Source organism: Brachionichthys hirsutus, chromosome 10, assembly GCF_040956055.1.
Source record: "Brachionichthys hirsutus isolate HB-005 chromosome 10, CSIRO-AGI_Bhir_v1, whole genome shotgun sequence".
Taxonomy (NCBI): domain Eukaryota; kingdom Metazoa; phylum Chordata; class Actinopteri; order Lophiiformes; family Brachionichthyidae; genus Brachionichthys; species Brachionichthys hirsutus.
Window position 1 is genome coordinate 3,011,900 of NC_090906.1, and position 22,063 is coordinate 3,033,962.

The following is a 22,063-nucleotide window of genomic DNA, read 5'->3' on the forward strand; positions in this document are numbered from 1 at the left end:
CCGGTTTCCTCATCGACAAGAAAATGGATTCATAAAAGGAAACCTAACATTATGTACTCTTATTTCTTTATTATTATTATTATTAATATTCTCCTGCTGAGAATTCCAGCAGCAGGTTGGATGCAACATGCGTACCATTAATTCCTCTGCGCATCTACTCTAAGCATTACAGCATCTGGACGGGAGGTTTCTGTACGTGGCAGCGACCAACACGAACACGCACACGCACACGAACACGCACTCTCCTGGTCCGACTCAACCTCGGGAGCGTGGAGTGAAAGTCCTCCATGAATAACGCGGCCGTGACGCAGGAGGCTGAAGGTAAGGTAACGATAAATATGAACCCCCGTAGTTCACATTCTCATTTGGAAACGCGCCGAGGCTCGAGGTCGCGCCCCCGTTTTTTTTTTTACCGAACATGCTGCGGCGCGTTTTTGGACGAAGAGGATGAAGCGATAGTGACGCGTCTCTTTTGGAAAGCTGCGTGCCCCCCCCCCCCCGCGGCATGTTTTGTGCGTTGATAACGAAATTCTGTGATACGGCGCGACGCTTTCAAAGAAAAAAATAAGTTTGGAAACTCTGTTCCGGCGCGTTTCAGGCGACGTTACTAATCACGCACATTCGTTTACGAACGGCGGAGACGCGCGTATTGGAAACCTCGGCGCGCAGGAAATTGGGAATTTCTAGAAACGACTGTGTCGAGTCGACGTCCCGTGCGACGTTCACGTAACAGATGGAAGTTCTTGTTTCAAGGTTCACCTTCCTTTTGACCTTACCTGAACATCGTCACCTCCTGAAAGCCAATCAGCGTTCCCGACTATTCCGGGATGCTCCACGACCTATGAGCTTGTCGTCTTCTATTTCCTGTACGCATTGTTATAGAAAAGAAATAAATGACCACGTGAAAAAACAACATCGACTGAATGAAATGCTTTTTCTTGTGTGTGCAAAATTCGCTGCAGAGTTAAAATCTTGATCCAGATGTTTTCACATCAAGATTGGACTGTGATGAGACCTGAGACACGCGCCTACACCTGCACACACAGTTCTATTTAATGCAGAAGACACTCTCATGGGTGCTTCCATCCATACCTTTGCACAAAAAAAAAAAAAAAAGAAAAGCCAGGCGGAGGTGAGCTCTCTGGGGCCGGGGCTTGTAAATGAAACAAGCCTCTGTCCCAGGATTGTTACAAAGGTGTTTTTAGCCCAAGTTAACAGACTAGATTATGATAGTGTTGCATCATCTCAGTTGTTCCTAAAGCTAGAATAATTGGGAAGATGGGAAACAACTGCTCTACAGCGGCACAATTCATTTTAGAGACTAAGAGACTTGATATTTCACATTGTCATTATAATACTGGATAATAGCATGAGTTTATAACACAACACTTAAAAAAACCAAACGAATTATAAGAGCTTTTGTCATTTTTAGCCTTTGTCTTATAGAATTCAGTGTGATTTGCACAAGGTATCGCAGTTCTCAGACACTTGTATGAAATATCTGTAAAGGTTTTTGTCCGTCCCTCTATTCTGTCTCAAACAGCTCTGTGAAATTAAGTTAATTGCGAGCATACGTGCAGCTGCCTGCAAGCAATGAATGTGCATGCATGTGCACACACATGTTGTGCACGTTTGCCCTCTGTGACATCATAGGGGGCGAGATTTCTGCCAGTAGGTGATAACAGAACTATGCAGGATTCACTTGATGGTTTATTTGGCTGTTTTCGGGTCGATAATGACCCAAAAACAGCAACAATAGTGTCGAAACATGGGGAAAGTGAGTTTTTCATAATATGTCTCCTTTAAAGTTGTCTTCTTGATTAAACTTATTAAAACTCACTCATTACTCTTCTGTCAGTTCTTTTGGCATTTGCCCCATTTGTGTTTTTGAAGTATTTGATTACACGATGATGCAGAGGTGTGTGTGCCTACATTTATGAGCGTGTGTGGACTTAACGCAGGCAGCACGCCATCATTACTTAGTAGTGATGTGGTGAAACAGAAATAGATGAACTCCAGTTGGGCGGGGGATCTCTTTTCACTTGAACGACCTTAACAAGGCTGTTATTAATGTTTGGCAGGCAACCCAGTCTTATACGCCAATGTTTAGGCCTACCTTGACAACTCCAGTGTTGACTCTATAAAAGGAGAAAGTCCAAACAACTTATGTTGCTGGAAAATGTGGTGACACCTGACAGGAAAATCACAGTAAAGCCAGAAATAATTACCTCCGCCAAGGAGGTTCTGTTTTTGCTGCTGTTTGTCGGTCGGTCTGTCTGTCAGCAACTTAACTCAAAACATTCCAGACGGAGCTTGGTTAATTTTTTAAGAAATGTTTGGAATGTTACCAGGAACAGATGATAACATTTTGGTGATGATCCAGAAGATTCTAGATCACTTTGAAATCTTTAACATTGCAGTAAACGGAGCTTCAGAATTTGTTTAATATCTCGGTTGATTATTGACCAATGTTTATGGAATTTGGAACAATTGTTTAGGGTGGGCTATTTTATCACCAAATATTATCCGGATCCAGATTGTGGATATTATCAAGATTTTACAAAAACAATGGGGGGTTCACTTGCATTTCGGTCTGCTGTGCATTTAATATTAGAGTTAGAGGTTTCTAACAAGCATCATCTTCTAGCCGAGTCGATTCCACAACGGATTTGTTTTATCTTTAATACCAGAGGAAACAGATCCAGTTGAAATCGAGGTAAATTTTCACAACAAAACAATTTAGTTTTTGGAGCCTGTCAATAATATCTCTCTCGTTACCTCCACAAAGGAGGTTCTTTTTATGCTGGTCTTTACCAAGATACTGTGGAATTAGTAGTGGGCAAACGGATTTGTTGTATCTTCAAAATCTATGGATCTAGATCCAGAAGAACCCGCCATTGCTGCAGTACAAGCATTATGTTTTGCCTTCACTCAGGGGTCAAGCCCAACCCCCTCCCCCCCCAAAAAAAACACCATACTGTGGCGATATCTCTCCTCCACCAGAATTCACTGTTGGCTCAATGCGATTCTGGCATTTGCGAAACTCATCCATCGGCCTTTCAGACAGAGAAGTGTGATTTGACTTCCTACACAAAACGTTTTCCTCTGCTCCACAATCCAGTGGTGGCATGCCTTGAACCACTTCACCTAATGTCAGCCTTGCATGCAGCCGCTGCACGTTGGAAACCATCAAATAAAGCTCCCGCCACGCTTCTTTTTTTTTTTTTTTTGGTGCTGCCGTTAATTCCAGAGGACGTTTGAAGTACGTCCCATATGGTCCAGCGGTTAGGATTCCTGGTTTTCACCCAGGCGGCCTGGGTTTGACTCCCGGTATGGGAACGACTGTTTGTTGGTGAATTGCGTACGAGGCGCTTTCATCATCTCCTCATAGGCCTGCGTTTGGCATGTTCTGATTCTCTCAACTACAGAAGCCAATTTAATGATTACTGTGAACCACTATGTGCGTCATTGTCGGTGACTTCACGTGCTCTGTGGCCGAGTTACCGTTGTTCTGTTGTTCTTAAACTATTTCACCTTTCAATAAACAGTTTGACTGTAGGATTTCAGTACCAGGCCTGAATCCGCTGAGCTCTTCAGAGCAAAGCTTTCTCACACAAATGTTTGTACTGCAGGCCGCTTGGCTCGGAGGTGGAGTTTACTGTCTAAACCTGCAACAATGGGTCTGAATGAAACGCCGGAATCCAGATTCCAGAGACTCTTTGTCCATATAAGAGCATACCCTTAATAATCTGAGACAGAATGTTAAATTACATCAAATATCTATTTGTCAATTTTGCTCTTCCTTAGTGATAAGCGGCGCTAGAATCTGTGACAGCATGTCTCTCTGTAGTAAACACACTGGATATCGTTGTACCAGCATGCAATGTGTGGCAGGAACAAAGCGTGTCTTTTATTATTGATTTCCTTTCAGTAATATCTATATCAAACTGCACTGTAAAAAACAACAACAACCCCAATATAAATAGTATTTAGGATTTTTTCTTATTTCACCATTTTAAATGCGTGTATCCACCTTTTTGTGAGTGTTCGCACACAAATCTATTTTAAACTGCTATAATGTTGTGGCTTAAGACTAATGTTCTGCTGCATGGACATTGGCTTTGATTAAACTCGGGTGGCATAAAGTGATTTTTCTTCTCTCTCCTTTGCAGGTTGTTGAACGACAGAATGGGGAAGCACCTCTCTTATACTCTCTGGGCTCTGCTGTGCTGCTGCTGCTGCAGTACACAAGCAGATATCTTCACTTCCATAAGTAGGTTTTAAAAAAGCTTTTCATTGTTTGTAATGGAAATATTTGCAGCATGAGTGGTTTTAGACCCCCCCCCCCCCCCCCACTTTTATTTTTTATTTTTAATACTAATCTAATGATCCCCTTGTTATATTTCTACTTCAGGTAGAACCAGAGCTATGAGCTAACACACTGTGGGTGTGGGTTAAACATGACGCCGCTCGTTTGAGGCTAGATCACATCGGAGAGAGGAGCTAGCCATGAAAGTATCAAGCATTAGAGTACAGTAATTTTAAAAGTACATCATCGCTCTGTTTGGTGACAGTTCTAATCATCACCTAACCCAGATTGAAGCCAGCTACCTCCAATGAGCTCAACAGTAAAAATAAAAAGTGTTTTATTACTCCTCTTCCATTGACCCGACTGTTTCATGGAATTATTTGAGTCATCTCCCCAAAGGCTAATAGATTAACATGTCATTGTAATTTACTGCAATCATGACCCTGCAGATTGTGGAGGAGAATATATTTTTTACTTAATTTTCAGTGGAGAACAGATTTACTGTATAATTATGTCAGAATTATTTTAAGGTTTTGGCTTGTGTCTGAGAAACCTCCCCCCCCCCCCCTTTCATAAGAAGGGAGAGGCTTCTTGCTATTTTAGTGCTTGAAGTTACAGTTAATTAAAAAATAGCGGATCTCTGAGCAGTAAACAAAGAAATACACGTGTTTTTTTTTTTGTCACTTCCTGGCAGACATTAAAGGGCGTCCCGTGTCTATGATCCAATACTGATTGGATCATCAGTGACCCCTTTCCCTCACCTACGGTGTCTTTGTGTTACCGCAGGCCAAATGACGGACCTCATCTACGCAGAGAAAGACCTCGTCCATTCTCTGAGAGAATACATCAAAGCCGAGGAGCTCAAACTCGCTGCGGTCAAGAGGTGAGGCTTGAAGACTGCGGCTTGACCTTTGGCACTGATAGTAATTTAATAGTCAGTCAATGAAGACTGTCTGTTTCATAGTTGGGCCAACAAGCTGGACGCCCTGACCAGAGTGTCGACCTCTGACCCAGAGGGCTACCTGGGCCACCCGGTAAACGCTTACAAACTGATGAAGAGACTGAATACCGAGTGGCTTGAACTGGAGAGCCTGGTGCTGCAGAACCCCTCCGATGGTAAGGGCAGGAGAGGAACGGGCAGGAGGAGCTATTTTGTGTGATGGCATAAAATGTAGACTTCATTTGCACAAACTGACTTTTAGAACATCCGCGCTGCATACCTGCTTCTCTTGGAGTGATGCTTGGAGCGGGTACAAGTACATTTCCTACCATAGCATGCAGAGACAGCTTGCATGGAATGTGCTTTACTGTGCACCCCATCACAAGTAAAGATGCAGATATGAGACGTTCCCTTTAAAATAGTGTGAAATCCAATGATAAATGAAATGCTGTATCTCCTTCACACTTATTGAAGGCATGTTCTCCAATGATTCTGGTAGGTTTACTACATTCTCATGAAGACTGTGGTACTTCTAGAGTCTAGTTAAATGAGAGAATGTAAAAAATAAAATTCAAATAACACAGAGATCCATGCATTTGCTGTAAATGTAGTTTTTTGTTTTAACCAAATGTAACGGTAAAAATATAACTGAGTTTTTACAAAGCACAGAACATTATTAACATGATAAATGTAATCATTCGTTTAGTTAGTCATTAATTGACTCTTTTCGGCCTCAACGTCTTCCTTATATTCCTGGGAATGTTTTCCTGCATCCTCTCCAGGTTTCATTTCCAACATGTCCACACACAGACAGTACTTCCCGGACGAAGAGGACGAGACGGGTGCAGCCAAGGCATTGATGCGTCTTCAGGATACGTACAAACTGGATTCTGAGGCTTTCTCCAGAGGAAAACTGCCAGGTAACCCTGTGAAGTGATCGCTTTAGAGACGACTGGGCGGCATAGTGGGCTGGCTGAAGTCCACCGGTTCACTGGTACGAGTCCCAGCCCAGACCAAATGTGGCGTGTGTGCTGGAGAGGGGCCAGTCTACCTCCAGAGCACTGCCGAGGTGCCCTTGAGCAAGGAATGGAGGCGCCTATACCCTATTCCCTCTCCGCATGCTAGGGCCCCTGCATGTTTGTGGTTGCTTCCAGGGGTGTAAAGATAATTTTATTGTGTGCTTGCAGTGTAGCAATGACTAGAATAAAGTTTTATTTCTTTCTACTGTACTCTCAGCTTGTCCCCTGAGAGATCGCCACAGCAAATCAACCGTCTCCCCTTCACCCTGTCCTTTGCATCGTCCTCCCCAACACCAGCCACTCTCATGTCCTCCCTCACTACGTCCATGTATCTTCTCCTGGGTCGACCTCTAGCCCTGTTCCCTGGCAGCTCCATCCTCAGCATCCTTCTACCGATATAGTCCCTGTCTCTCCTCTGGACATGTCCAAACCATCAAAGTCTGGTCTCTCTGACCTTGTCTCCAACACGTTTAACCTTCACTGTCCCTCTTATTGCCTCATTTCTAATCCAACCTGGTCACTCCCAAGGAGAACCTCAGCATCTTCATCTCCTCCACTTCTAGCTCCGCCTCCTGTCTGTTCCTCAGATCCAAGACGAACAGACGCTCACTCATTCATCCCGGTTTTTAGTTCTGGGGATAAACTTGCTTTTCTAGCTATTATTGAGTTTAGTGTTCATAAAGTTTGAATGCTGTACGTGAAAGGATCTCTGTTGGCAGAGTGCTCCGCTGACTCATAGAGGTCCGTCCTGGCGGGCACTGACATGCTTCGTTCCAGACAATCCTGGCAGGCAGAATGCAACAGGATCTGTTGACGAGGTCAAGCCGAGGGCGTTCCCAATGTGAAACACTCGTTCATGCTGAAAAATGGCACAGGGCCTCACTGAGTCTGAGAGAATGCCTCTGGAGCTCCAGCTTATATTCCCTTGGTGACTCCACAGGGAAGGTTTTTAAGGGCGCTCACCCAATGAGGGCAAATAGTTTATTACCCAGGGGCAACATACCATGTCTGGGAGATGGAATCTCCCTTTTTGCTCCCATTGTTCTTGCTTTCTGACTTTATCAGGCTTTAAATCTTCTTGTAAGGCCTCCGAGGCTCGGTAAAGCAGGATAGGCCTTGCTTCATTTCTTGGACCACGAGGCACAACAACACCTACCTCAGCATCGTTGCAGACCATGAACCCCCTTTCATGGAAACGGTATTCCCTAATGGCAGTGGCCTCTTTCAGGAGGATAATACGCCCTGCCAGGAAGAAAAAATGGTTCAAGAACGTCACAGCAGCAAGAGCCTTGACCTTCCTCTCCATGCATTGCTGTCTGCATCATGTCAGAAATCAAACTGTACATGTTTTCTTTTTCTTTTCTTTTTTAAATGAAGGTATGAATAATTTTTCATTTGTGGGTATTCACTTGGATTCAGTTGCAGGTCCCAGTGACATCACATCAGAGCATAGTAACGCCAGTATTTAAATTCTGTACACCCCCTTGCCCCCCCAGGTGTTCACTCTAATGCCCTGCTGACAGTGGACGACTGCTTTGACCTGGGGAAGACGGCTTATAATGACGCAGACTATTACCACGCTGTGCTGTGGATGCAGCAGTCTTTAAAGCAGCTGGATTCTGGGGAGGAAGCTGCGGTTTCCAAGGCCGACATCTTGGACTACCTCAGCTACTCCGTTTACCAAATGGGAGACCTCCCGCGGGCCATTGAACTGACGCGGCGGCTTGTGGCTATTGGTAAGATGCAAGGTGTAAAGACATTTTTTTTACTTTGAAATAGTACTTTTGATGTATATTTAAGCAGCACCCTTCTCTAATTAATAGAAGAGCAGTAGGTGGAATCAAAGTGTTCTTTTGTTAGAGACAATGATAACTTACCAAAAGTATAACGCATTAGAATCAAAGAAGGGCAGCAGATAATTACTTGATATGAATGCAGAGAAACAGAAGACTGGGGCAGAACTGGAACAGCTGGGCTAGACGGTGTAATGCAGATCAGATCTGTGTAATTAAAAACATAATACATGATACACTTATTGGTCTGTAAAGGGCCAATTAAGTTTAAAAAGTATTGATGACTTCCTTCCAGATGAGTAGATATTCAATACTTTATTCTGACGGAACCTTTCTATTACTGACAGACTCCAGCCACCAGAGGGCAGGAGGGAACCTCCGTTATTTTGAGAAGTTACTCTCCAAGCAACTCGATGAGATGGGCCAGGCCTACGAGCCTGCCTCCGAGGAGCCGATCCAGTTGGGAACGTACACGAGACCCAAAGACCATCTCCCAGAGAGGGAGACCTATGAAGCGCTCTGTCGAGGAGAGGGGCTCAAAATGGTAAGACATGGAGAGGAAAACACTGCTCTGCTCAGAATGCGGCTGCACTTAAGGAGGAACAGCCGTTGGTGAGAGGAGAAGGAACGTTTAACAGTTTTAAAACTAAATTCTGAAGTTTTTTTAACCCATTTTTGGGGGTCTTATTTTACTGGTGTGATTAATATAAATATTTATATGTAAATGATTCAAAATGCTTTTTACGCTATCTTTAGAATGAAGCGAGGCGCAGCCGCTTGTTTTGCCGCTACCAGAATGGCAGGATGAATCCTCGTCTCCTGCTGAAGCCCATGAAGGAGGAGGATGAGTGGGACAGTCCCCACATAGTGCGCTATCTGGATGCCCTGTTAGACAGCGAGATTGAGAAGATTAAAGAACTGGCAAAACCCAAGGTAAGGGGAGAAGGCTTTCCCCGTGGCGCTGCATTCTATGCTTGTATATGATTTGAAGGAGGATTTTGGGTGTAATGTCGGCCAGTGGTGTGACAGCTATCCAATAAAAAAATATTTTTATAAATAAAATATAGCCATGGTATTTGTGAATTTATTTTTTATAGGACTAAAAATATGTTTAATGGTCTAATTTAATGGAGGAAGTTATTATGTTTTATCAGAATGAAAAAAGCAAGTAGATTATTTTTTTTGTTAAGTTTTAATATTGTACTTTTCCATTACTTCAGCCTGGATCCCACAGCTGTTACAGCAACGTCCTATATTTTGTATGTTAAATTGATGCACCCAAAAAGCCAATGTTTTACCCATATAAATAAATCCGCCACTGCTGCCTGTTGAAACAAGAACACAGTGAAAATAAATTGTACAGAGCAAAGGCAAATTAACTGATGTTTTCCTGAGGTGGGCTCATGTACAAGTCACTATATTGTCTGTGAAGATGCTCAGTCATCCATTGTAGTTCTGTGTTGACTAAAGGCATCTGGACTTGGAGGAAAAGCCACTTGTGAGAATAAATATAGTTTTCTTTTGTAAAACTGCATATACCCAAGTGTGAAAACATGTTAAATGGTAGATTAATTGCGAAGTGCAAGATTTATGACAACAATGTTTTTTGTTTTTGCACTGTCTTTGTTTCTGTGTTTCAAGCTTGCCAGAGCTACTGTCCGCGACCCCAAAACAGGCGTCCTGACTACAGCCAACTACAGAGTGTCAAAAAGGTAATTTATTCAGAAGAAAGGTTCCTTGGGTACATCCCATCCCAGTTTTGCAATTATTCATTACTAACACATTTTGTAGCTTTAAATATGATCCTCCAACCATTTACAGGGAATATTTATAGTGATTCTTGCTTTAAAAAAATAGAAATAAAAATTCCTGACCCGCCCTTGCTAAAACATACCTGTTTATTTTAAACCACTGTAATATACTGTTTTTTCCAGACAATGAAATAAAAGTATGTGGTTACCTACTTTTCCTTGAGGAAATTTCAGCTCAAATGTCTTCGCCAACTTGAAAATTGATGACTAAGATCCTCCTTGTGTGTGCCGCTGAACTGATACATTTAGTTTTGTCTAAACTTCAGTTGTTCTTTTGAATCTTCGCAGTCTCCAGAACAAATCTGGTTTCTGAAAATTGTCAGGAAGGCGAATAAAAATTGTAAATAAACTGCCTACAAATCCAGTATGCAGGACGGCTCTGCACCAAACTGCATTCTGTCAGTCATCTTTGTTCCGTTGAAGGGATACACATTTGGAATGCGCTGCCGAAAGAAATCAAAACTGCATGATGTAATGACACATTATTGTATTTTTTCAGTGCCTGGTTGGAAGAAGAAGATGACCCTGTTATTGCCAGAGTCAATCAGAGAATAGCAGACATCTCTGGTCTCACAGTAGATACTGCAGAGTTGCTTCAGGTAATGGAATACATGCTATAAAATGACACAATATCAGGATGCAAACTACCAGGACATTTGACAGCATTTAAAAAAAAAATGAAGAGAGACTCATAATAACATTTAAAAGTATGACAGAAAATGAAGAATAAATAAAAACACCACAAGAATCACAGACGCATGATTTCATTGTGACCACTCTACAGAAGCGAGCCTTTTGAAGGGATCAAAAGGATTTAGCATGCGAATTGACCTTTCCTTAAAACACACCCACATGATTTAGCAGACCAACCATGACGCTACACGTGATGTCTTGGCGGACACGTGCATGTGTACATTTTTAAGGCAAATTGCTTCCTCCGACAAACAAACCTAGATTCCGGCGTTCTTTGACAAAAACAAACAAACATCAAACTGAGTGAAGAAATGTGTAAAGCCCCCCTGCGTGCTCCTCAGCGAAATATTTGCTATCGATGAAATACCTGACGGAGAAATCAACTGGAAGTTCTGTCAGCTTTGCCATTGAAATCTTTTCATCCATTTTGGTCACATAGTGTCGGATTGACCCCTCTGTCGCATTGCGGGGGGGGGGGGGTCGGAGGAGGCGTGTCACAGAAGGGTCAATTGGTGTCAGCACTCATACATCGCACTGCATAATTAATTTTTATTCACCTTTGCCCCCCCCCCCCTTCAAATCACCCAACTGAACAGGTTGCTAACTATGGAGTTGGAGGACAGTATGAGCCACATTATGACTTCTCAAGGGTGAGTTCACTTAGTAGTTAGTTCACTTACTTGCTCGGTATCTCCTGGACGCCTCCCTGCTTTATTGATTTGGCCAAGATCTTGGATGTAATGATGGAAGATTGAGGGTGCTCTGCAAAGTCTTCGACACACCCCAAAGATGCTCAGAATGTTTTAGATTTCCTTATTTTTTCTTCTTCTTAAGGCTACACATTTGATTAGTGTCAATTCCTTGACTTTTCTTCTTTTTTTTTTTGCATTGTGTGTGAAAATGCTCTGCCTTTTGCTATTAAACTTACTTCTGCTATTGATGAATATTTCTACATATTGGTGATGGCAAACTTTCTAATTTTGAATCCAGTGGAAGGCTCTTAACTATTTTCTTACATAGTTAAATGCAGTTGGTGACTCTTTTCTGTTTTTCATTTTGGCCTGGCAGTGTACTTTGTACTACATGTGTGGCTGTCAGAAATTGTGCTGCAGAATTAAAATATATTTTAAAAGGTACATTTTTTTTCATTATATTACTGAGCCATGGTTTCATGACTGATGACATGATATATATATAGCTGCACGCTCTCTCTCTCTCTCTCTCTCTCTTGTAATTGCATGATATGCTTATATTTAAAGCTCATCTCGTCTAAAACAACAAATGGAACTACTTGGGGATGAAATGCTGTTCCACCTCAGGGCTAGTATTATTTTCCCTTTAAGGCGGGCTCCAATAGTCTTTGTGGTCACGGGTTAAATGTTTTAAACATCTGTTGCAGCGCCCTTTTGACAGCAACCTCAAGGTCGATGGAAATAGACTTGCAACATTCTTAAACTATGTAAGTACGTGTGTCTGTGCCTGTCATTTTCATCACGTATTTTCATTGCTGAATTTTATCTTTGTAGAAAGATGAGCCTGATGCTTTCAAAAGATTAGGCACTGGAAATCGCGTGGCGACTTTTTTGAACTATGTAAGTATGTGGATCCAGTCGCCGGTAGTTGTAGGCTGGCTGCACAGCAACGGCCTGAAAGCTCCACCCCATCCCTCGTTTGTTGTAGCTGCATGGGCGAATGCATAAGGTTTGGATCAATCTTGAGCTCGAATTGATTCACTTTCATAGTTTGCTAACTGGCCTGAGGCGTAGAGTCACTGTCCCAAAGGTCAAAATGTACAACAGGAGATATTATATTCAAAAAAACTGTGCATGATTAATCGCACATCATCGAGATGACTGAGAGACTTCATAGATAAATAGAAGACAGAACAGAAGATCAAAGGATTCTGTCAGTGCTGCCAGTCAGTTCCGGTGCATGCTGTGAGTTGTGTCGAAGATCCCTTGTTAACGCGCAGATTTAGACTCGGCTTCATTAAATAAACTCTGCTAACCCCGAAGGATCCAAAATTCAACGTTACTAATACCAAGAAAATACTGTTATGTGAGATATGCAACCGAAATGGTTCATATTTGATCAAGACGCATGATGTCGATGTGCTTCATCACAATGTCATATCATGCAAAATGGAAAGAATATAAATGGACAGCATTTAAAGAAACCTTCATTAGGAATTATGGCGACACTGCAGTAAATATAAAAGTCATAATAAAATAAAAGATGAAATGCGCACGCTACAGCATTGCATGAAGATTTTCTTCTGTAAAAGCTGTTCAAAGAATTTGAATTTGTTGTTCTGGAAGTAACTTTCTAATTCTCCGCTGCTGTGTAAAGATGTCCACAATGGACATAATCCACTCATGAAGCAGTCATTTTATCTGATGTTACACAGCATAGAGAACCATCAGATTTTAATTATTAGTTGCTGTAATAAAGTATTCAGAATTAATTATTACTATATTTTTGTCATATTAATGGAAACATTTTCTTTTGTATGTTGACTCTTGCTATGCTTTGAAAGACGTCTTTTTTATTGCCCTTTCTTGGGGTGTTTTGAACAGGAAGCTACAGAGGGTGTTTGTCTGTTTTCAGATGAGCGACGTCGAGGCTGGAGGTGCGACGGTATTCCCTGACTTCGGGGCAGCAATCTGGCCTAGAAAGGTAAAGGGAGAGCGACTTTCTGTGTGCGTCTGTGAGAGAATGTGAATGAATGAGTTAAGTTAATGCGCTGCAGGTGTTTATGCTGCAGCTCGGTCTGTTGCCTTTTGGGAAACAGATGTAATTCTCGCGGCGTTTGTATCCGTTTTAAGATTAAGCTACTGAGATCATCTAGTTTTACTAGAAGTCATCCTTCCTCATTGTGAGGCTCTCTATGCAATATTCAAATTCTTGTGAACTAATAATAAATAAATAAAGTAACCTTGAACCTTGAACTAGTTTGATCAAAAGATGATTTTGTCTGTGGACCATTAACTAAATGAAAGTGGTCAAGCCTGCGGAGCATTTCTACCTGATGCACCTCATCCTACTTCCATCGGGTAGATGCTCACCCTTCCGCCCTGCTTTTGAAGATGCTGCGCTTGGTGTACTTTTATCTCTTTCTTTCAAAGGCAGCCTCCATTCCCTCCTTTTTTCTCCTCCTTGTCCCGATAAATGCGACCCAGAGCGCAATATCTGGACACGGGGAAGCTGAACCGATCACTTGAGGGAAAATCATTTGTTGGCCAGGATCATATCTAATTCTCCAAGTTGTCGCTGTTCTTGCAGATGCCTTATGAAAATATATATATTTCGCATCTTAGATTTTGCTATCTTTTCTGTCTTCGCAGGGCACGGCAGTGTTCTGGTACAATCTGTTCAAGAGTGGGGAAGGAGACTACAGAACCAGACATGCAGCCTGTCCTGTCTTGATAGGAAGCAAATGGGGTGAGTTTATGTTCACGTTTAACGCGCTTATGATGACTGAACTTATACATTTAGCAATATGTGAAAAATTACGCATACAGCAAACTGTAGTCAAAATGCGTTTTCACATTTGAATGTAGATTTTTAATTATCACATTGGAAAACGAAGAAAACTACATGGTTTGGTGAAAAGCTCATACTTTGCGCCGTAGTCTTCCTCCAAAACGTTGTAGCTTCATCACAGGAGGACAGTTAAATGTTTAAATCTAATTATCAAACTAAAAATATACTGGAAGTGTCTTTTTATACATTCTTTCACAGAGACATTCATTCAACGCTTCATGTGGTTTTGTTTCATGTTTTTGCTTCCTCAGTGTCAAATAAGTGGATTCACGAACGAGGTCAAGAGTTCAGACGACCCTGTGGCCTGACGGAAGTGGATTAAAGTCCGATCACACCCAAGGGACATGCAAAAACTCACATACTCAGCTCAGAGGTGCCGACATTCTGCAAATGATGATGGCGGAAACTCGAGCACACGACTGACCCCCCTTCACTACACCTTTATATAACCACAAGATAGAGAACTCAATTCTCTACAATGCATTCCATGCTGAGACCGTTGCCTCCGCGACCCGGCACCGGATCAGCGGTGGATGATGGATGAATGGATAGGTTATATTACAGCATTTTATTCATTCATTCATTCTTCTTCTGAAGCGCTTTGTCCATTACAGAGTCGTGCTGGACCCTATCCCAGCAGTCAACAGGCCAGGGGCAGGGTACACCCTGGACAAGCCGCCAGTTCATCGCAGGCCACACACTCAGACCTATCGACAATTTAGTGGGATCAATTTACCTAAGTTGCATGTCTTTGGTGGTGGGAGGAAGCCGGAGAACCCGGAGAGAACCCACGCAGACACGGGGAGAACATGCAAACTCCTCACAGGCCCACTGGATGCCCATAATTTCTTTCTTAGGGAGTTGGCAAGCCTATTGGGTGGATATTTTAATAACCATTTGCTTCCAATAGGGGCAGCACGGTGGCGTAGTGGGTTGCGCTGTTGCCTCAAAGCAAGAAGGTACTGGGTTTGAATGATATCTGTGGAGTTTATTTGTTCTCCCCGTGTCCGAGTGTCTCCGGTTTCTTCCCACTTCAAAAAATATGCAATTTAGGTGAGTTGGTCACCAAATAGTCCGTATTTTATGAGTGTGTGTGTGTGTGTGGTTGTCCCCGGGATGTGCTGGCGACTCATTTGGATTGTACCCCGTCTCTCGGCCATAGCCACCTGGGATTGACTCCAGCAAACCAACAAGGCGGAAACATGAAAGACTTCAAAAACGTATATGCTTGGTTGTGCCAGAGGTTTTTGACAGATGAGCTACTGTTGTTCTTTATGACTAGAAATGCAATAAATTGTTATCACTAGGTAATAACTACTGGATTAAATGTCATTCAATCTATGAGAAGAAGCTAACATTAACTAGCGTGTAGGGTTTGCTACAGCGACGGGATTTTATTCCGTACTTCTCTGTAAATGGATTTTCAGATGAGGAAATGAACGGAACAAAATTATTCTATTCAGTTTCTGGTGGATCTCCTGTTTCTTTCCTCCTCTAAACACTTAGAGGAGGAGGACGATGCAAAGGACAGGGTGAAGTGGAGAAAGTTGATTTGCTGTGGCGACCCCATACTGGACAAGTACAAGTATACAGTAGTAGTACTGCTGTCTTTCTTTTGGATCCATGATGAAGGGCTAAAGAGAACAAAGTGAGACGAGAACCGAGGTTCCGCTGTACTAGATATCTACAGGGAGGGAGGGAGGGAGGGAGGGAGAGGAGCCAGTAGAGACATGGTGTACAAGTACCTTCGCCATAATGTATAAGCTTTTATTTACCTGCATACTGTTGATCATCTTTGTTGTGGGTGGTCTTTTAAGAGATTAAATGTAGGCTCCCCAGGTTTTAGACGACTGCAGTACAAAATCACTCTCTAAGACGAGGTGCGGCGTTACTACGCAAAACATTTACAGTAATTAACTAAGCAAGTCCAGTAGTTTCTTAACTAAGTTCTCTGAACCAATATTTCAGAGTACTATCAGTACTGTAACCCCCCCCCCCCTGCTGAACAACTCATTTGCGTCCAGTGACTTCCCCAGTGTGGAATAATGGATTGACCTCTGTGTGGGTGGTGGTGCTGCTGGTTCCTGTGAGGGAAGGGTATTTTGTTGGATATTTGGGTTGTCCAAGGGCTGGCAGAGCAACAAGAATCGCTGAGGGTGACAACAACAACAACAAAAGCATGTTTAGGTGAAATTTACTCTGTAGCTCAAGATAAAATATATTTCTCGATTTGTTCAAATCAACACCAACATTTTTTCCACATAATATTCTATTTTTCATCTTTATTATCAATTTCTGTTAGCAAGATATACCACCTTGGAATAATTGAACAACTATATCCTTGATTTTGGTCTTTTTTTTTTTTTTAATGGGATTAGCTCACCAGAGGTTTTGTGCATGGACCAGATGTGCCCTCCAATGAGGAAATATTCTGCAGTTTAAAGTTTAAGAACATTTTGTCTTGTGAGTAACAAATCCTGCTTTTCTTCTCAACTGAAATTCCAGGCAAACTTATGAATGGAATTGTATTACCAAGATATCCTAAATAAAACCCTGCACATACTGTACTCAGAATCAGGCATAAAAAGTTAAGTGCTGCAAAAAAAAGAAAGAAAGAAAAGAAAGAAGCTGCATTTTAAATAATCCAACGATTTTTGGAAATTGTTTATAAAAAGCTCACAGCAGAACAAATTTTCTGGTACCAATCACAAAATGTAGGCTATACACAAAATCACCAAAAAGCTTTACTGATTATTATGACATCAGCTGGTCTAACCTAAAGGATACGTTTGTTTCAAACAAACTTGCTCAACAATAGTTCATTTAGAAAGAATCACTCACCTGTTGAAGGCTGCCTTCTCCCTGCTGTATTTTATGGAGCACAAACAGTGGGATGAGGGAGAGCGAGACACTGGCAAGGAACCATCCCAGAATGTTGGCCCAGAGTGGATAAATGTAAGAGTTACTAAACTTCAGTGGGGAGTATTTGACGATAGAGAAAATGAAGGTGCCCTGTGAAGGAGACAGTGGATTCATGTTCCTTTTTTTTTACTGAATCGCACTTATTTAAGCAAGCCCCAATTACCAAATTATTTCCCATAAAGTCTTCACATAAGGGACTTCTTAAAATGTGAGATGACACTTTGCAGAAGAAAATAAAATAAAAAACATGCATAGGCCTAATGCGATTGTGTGTCTGGGCTTTAAAGTTCAATTTGAAAGGCAAGCATTATAACTTGTGTGTTGAACAGGTTAATAGAAGTGTACTACAATGATATATAAGTATATCCAGCAGACGGTGGTGGTTTCCCAGCTGTGTACTGTTCTGCACATAATTCTCCCGTGGGTGTGTATTCCTGTTCCAGTACATGACAAAGCAATGAGAAAAAAAATATTTCACATCAATCACATGATGGAACTTATTACTTACAAAACACATGAAGGGAGTGATGTAAGTCCAGCAGTACTTCATAAATGGGTAGGGACGATAGCCAATCATGTCTGTGATGTTTCCATAAAAACGGTCTGCACCTTTATGGAAAGGAAAGGGGAAGGTTGAATTTATCGTTGAAATGAGGAGCACATGTGCATTCAGTGATTTTTTGCATTTGGGTTTTGGCTGAAACTTCCCAGAACCCCCCCCCCCCCCCCCCAAAAAAAGAGCTCTGCTTGTTTCGTGAAGAGAATATTGCCTTTACATGATTGCATCTCACCATAAACCCAGCCAATGCTGACAGACTGGCAGAGGGAGAGGATGAGGAGGGTAGTACCGCTGCAGACATGATGATCCAATAGCTGGAGCAGATACATTCCTCCCTATGTACAATAAAGTGACAAAGACGAGCACAATAATACGATTGCCTACTGAGATTAAATGTTTCTGAAGTAGACTTTTACATTTCAGATATTTTTGCATCACACTGATAAAGCAACCACAATTGACACCACTTATGAAGTAGGAGCAGGCAGGTGATTAGCTTGGCTTGACATAGTGACACCACTCCTGAACAAAACACAATGCATTGATTAAAATTACATAAAAGCAAAAATTGTATTTACCCTTAATGTTTTTTGTTTTGATAATTTTTTATCATTTAATTTTTGTGCTTTGGAGATACTGTTGAAATGACGCCAGGCTAGCTGTCTCCAGCCATCTTTGAGTAACGTCCCAAGTGTTAACCGGATTGGGTTGGTTTTAGTTGATTTTATGCTTTTAGCTGTCTGTATAATACAAACCTCAGTGACCAGAGAGAATCCGAGCAGACAGCAGACACCGCAGACAGCCAGCAGAGCCAGCTCACGTCTACAGCCTTGACGCAAATAATTTGGAAACAGATCGACCAGTGATGTCATCAGACATTCCAGACCAACAAACTTGAACAAACCCAAAGAAGGACATGAAGTCAGTTCATTCATTTGGACATGGAATATTTAATTTCAGGAAGTTCGGCTGGTACCTGACTGTCCAATCCCAGCAAAATGATCATGATGAAGAAGCACACTGACCACACCTGGGGCATCGGCATCATGGCTACAGCACGAGGGTAGACAATGAATGCCAACCCTGGACCTACCCAAACAGAATTGAGTGAGATGGAGTGCAAACATGCTCACTACCAAGGCACTACAGTGCAGAGTGATGGAGAGAATGTGGAAAGGAAGTGAAGAATCGTGTGCAGGCAGGCTGGAACGGGTGGAGGAAAGTATCAGGTGTGCTCTGTGATAGGAGAGTGTCAGCGAGGATGAAGGGAAAGGTCTACAAGACAGTGGTGAGGACAGCCATGATGGACGACTTGAGGAAAAAACAGGAGGCGGAGCTAGAAGTGGTGGAGATGAAGATGCTGAGGTTCTCCGTGGGAGAGACCAGGTTGGATAGGATTAGAAATGAGACAATAAGAGCGACAATGAAGGTTAGACGTTTCGGAGACAAGGTCAGAGAGGCCAGACTAAGATGGTTTGGACATGTCCAGAGGAGACACAGGGACTATATCGGCAGAAGGATGCTGAGGATGGAACTGCCAGGGAACAGGGCTAGAGGTCGACCCAGGAGAAGATACATGGACATAGTGAGGGAGGACATGAGAGTGGCTGGTGTTGGGGAGGACGATGCAAAGGACAGGGTGAAGGGGAGAACGTTGATTTGCTGTGGTGACCCCTCACGGGACAAGCCGAAAGTACAGTGTTAGTAGTAGTAGCATTAAAGCAGTTTGTCACTCTTATGCACAGTATTTGGACTCACTGCAATCACCTCAACATTCAGAACTCACCCGATTCTGCAACCTCTGAAATATCCAGTCCTTGTTCGTAGGTCATGAATCCCAAAACAGAGAAAATGGCAAACCCTGATACCACACTGGTTGCACTGTTCAGTAAACACAGGTAGAAAGAGTCCTTGAAAGAAAAATGAAACAAATCAAACTCGATTGCACTGGTTTTATTTCCTTCTTAAGGATCTTTCATCACTGCAGGAAGACATTTCATGATACGTGATGGAAAGCTTCAGTGGAGAAGGTTGATTTACTGACGGGTAGAGCTAAAAGTAAAGTAGTAGTAGCAGTCACTCTTGCAGGATAAGTATTGAGATGTCTGCCCACCTGTAACAGTCATTGTGGTAACAGTTGTAACTTCCAAGAGAAGTTAGGAACCCAAGGCCAATTGCATAAGAAAAGAAGATCTGGCTTCCAGCATCCATCCACACCTGAGAAGGTAAAACAGAACACATGTTGTTAGGGACCATCTGGTATCATTCATTCATTCATTCATCTTCTTGATGAACATACTAACTAATAATTTTATCTTCATCCGCCTCTCTTAATCTGGGTGTCACGACCCGGCTCGGGGAGTAGGGGGGGGGGAGAAACACAAAATAACCCAGGTGGTGTAAGGTTAAAGTATTTTATTAAGTTCCCGGGACTTTGAAACGAACCCGTGACAAACCCCAACCCATTTTCATGAGCTTCAGTTATAGCATTAGGTTTTTTTTCACAATTACACAAACTTTTATTGAAAATCCACTTGGCTCTATCTTGAGATATGCTGTGAACAAAGAAAACACGCAACCTCCTCTAATTCAATTTGATTAGCGGTGACCACTACTGTACTTTGAGCTTGTCCCGTGAGGGGTTGCCAAAACCTTCTCCACTTCACCCTGTCCTTTGCATCGTCCTCCCCAACACCAGCCACTCTCATGTCCTCCCTCACTACGTCCATGTATCTTCTCCTGGGTCGACCTCTAGCCCTGTTCCCTGGCAGCTCCATCCTCAGCATCCTTCTACCGATATCGTCCCCGTCTCTCCTCTGGACATGTCCAAACCATCGAAAACAACTAGTTTTTCATTAATTCGCAGTTAACTAGCAGTAACTAAAATCATTACAGAATGGGCATCCATTACGTGAAATGGACGGATCTGTGAGTCCTACGTGTGTGTGGAAAATGGAAAATTACAAATTATAAATGACAGAAAATGCAACAGGCAATAATCAAGAATAAAAAACAAGCAACTATTAAACTAATGAGACAAATTGTTGACTTAACATTTAGCAAATAAGCAGTCAAAAACAAACAAACAAATATATTTCAATGTAATATTTTCCATGAAGCGCGTCATGGCGCGTCATGGCGCGTCTCCGCTGCTGGCCTGCGGCGGCGTCGGAGCCGGATGATCTGGAAGCCAGTGAGCTCACTCTGGCTCCATGGGGAGGAGGGCGGGGCTTAGCAGCATCATCGCCACCGGCCATCACCGCTTCATTGTACGGGCTGCTGCTGATGCTGACTTCCAGAGAAGCATTTCTCTCGGACACGGTTTCAGGCAGAGGATGATCCCACGCACGACGATTACGAGGTAAGGCCGCGAAAGCTGCTCGGAGACGCTGCCGGTGGAGCGTTCCGCGTCGTGTTAACTGGGAGTCAGTGGGACCAGCGGGCCTGCTGCTTTGAGTCGCATCTCATTCCAGTGCGCTTTTTTTCATTTTTTCATTTTTATCTCGCCTAAACGTTACGCATACACGCGCAGTGTCTCATTTGTGCGCGCATCGTCTCAGCCTCCGTGGCCTGCACCGTCGAAGATGACGAAGATGAAGCTTGCGCATCCGCTCGGTGCTTTTCAGCGCCATGCAGGGCCGTGCGCGGTTCACAAGACAGACGTGCGTGCGTGCGAGTGTACGCAGGCATTTGGCTGCCGTGCGCGTTGTGCAGCTGTTATGCCTCACCTACAACAGGATGCGCGCATTGGCTGCTGTACATCGTGCGTGCGGGTGCGTGCGTTTTTCTTGCTTAAGACGTGATGGCACATTACTGAGCTCTGTGGACGCTACAAGACGAGTCGATGCTGGTCCACGGTGGGCCCGGCTGGTCCACAGAGGGCCCGGCCGGGCCTTGAGGCTGAGGCACCGACCTGATTAACACACATCACACCTGCTGGGAAAGTATTTATCACACTGGTGGTTTCAGGCCAGCACAAATGTAGGCTAGATTAAAATGTTAAAATGTTTTATATCTTATACTTCTGAGGTAATGGTCCGTATCAATGTATTATTATTTATTTATTTTATTTTATTATTTTTTTTCAGTATAAAATGGCTCAATTAGTTGGGTGAAAAATATTTATAGTTTACATAAGGTTTTTATTTTCTTGAATTCAAGGCAAATTGATGCACTTTAAGTAGTTTCTGGTTCAAATTAACAAGGTTAATAAAGTTGTTCTTCATCGTAATTGTATTTTTTATATATATACTATTAAAATACGGTTATGCAGAGGCTCTGCTGTCGTTAATGTTTTTCTTTGTGGTTAGTTAGATATTAAATGAGAAATCCGTCCAATCCCTCCATGCTCAATATTGCCACGATGTTTTACAACTGATCAGCAATGGAAATGTATGTGCTGAAGTTGAACTCCATCAAAATCGTTTTGCTTTCAGAAGGATTCTATCTGCTAAGTTTGTCTGAAATGTTATAA

At 42.6% G+C, this 22,063-nt stretch overlaps 1 protein-coding gene and 1 non-coding gene across 3 annotated transcripts; both read left to right on the forward strand.

Annotated features, from left to right (window-relative positions):
* Positions 1 to 205: 205 nt before the first annotated feature.
* Positions 206 to 14,498, forward strand: LOC137900083 (prolyl 4-hydroxylase subunit alpha-2-like). Of its 2 annotated transcripts, XM_068744132.1 has the most exons (16): positions 206 to 321; positions 4,173 to 4,273; positions 5,096 to 5,192; positions 5,274 to 5,425; positions 6,032 to 6,169; positions 7,765 to 8,004; positions 8,409 to 8,605; positions 8,818 to 8,994; positions 9,703 to 9,773; positions 10,372 to 10,471; positions 11,162 to 11,215; positions 11,965 to 12,024; positions 12,092 to 12,157; positions 13,173 to 13,241; positions 13,910 to 14,006; positions 14,360 to 14,498. In XM_068744132.1, the coding sequence occupies exons 2-16, from the start codon at positions 4,189 to 4,191 to the stop codon at positions 14,428 to 14,430; spliced, it is 1,674 nt and encodes a 557-aa protein (XP_068600233.1). In that variant the 5' UTR covers positions 206 to 321; positions 4,173 to 4,188; the 3' UTR covers positions 14,431 to 14,498. The 2 variants fall into 2 exon arrangements, with proteins under 2 accessions (XP_068600233.1, XP_068600234.1); XM_068744133.1 differs by lacking the exon at positions 11,965 to 12,024.
* Positions 3,268 to 3,339, forward strand: trnae-uuc (transfer RNA glutamic acid (anticodon UUC)). The gene has a single exon. It is a non-coding gene; the product is annotated as a tRNA-Glu (tRNA).
* Positions 14,499 to 22,063: the final 7,565 nt, after the last annotated feature.

Excerpts from the sequence above, each read along its gene's own strand:
- LOC137900083 (XM_068744132.1), top strand. The coding sequence starts at position 4,189 with ATGGGGAAGCACCTCTCTTATACTCTCTGGGCTCTGCTGTGCTGCTGC. Across the intron at positions 8,606-8,817 it reads GAGGAGAGGGGCTCAAAATG|AATGAAGCGAGGCGCAGCCG; the intron begins GTAAGACATGGA and ends CGCTATCTTTAG. Across the intron at positions 12,158-13,172 it reads TGGCGACTTTTTTGAACTAT|ATGAGCGACGTCGAGGCTGG; the intron begins GTAAGTATGTGG and ends GTCTGTTTTCAG.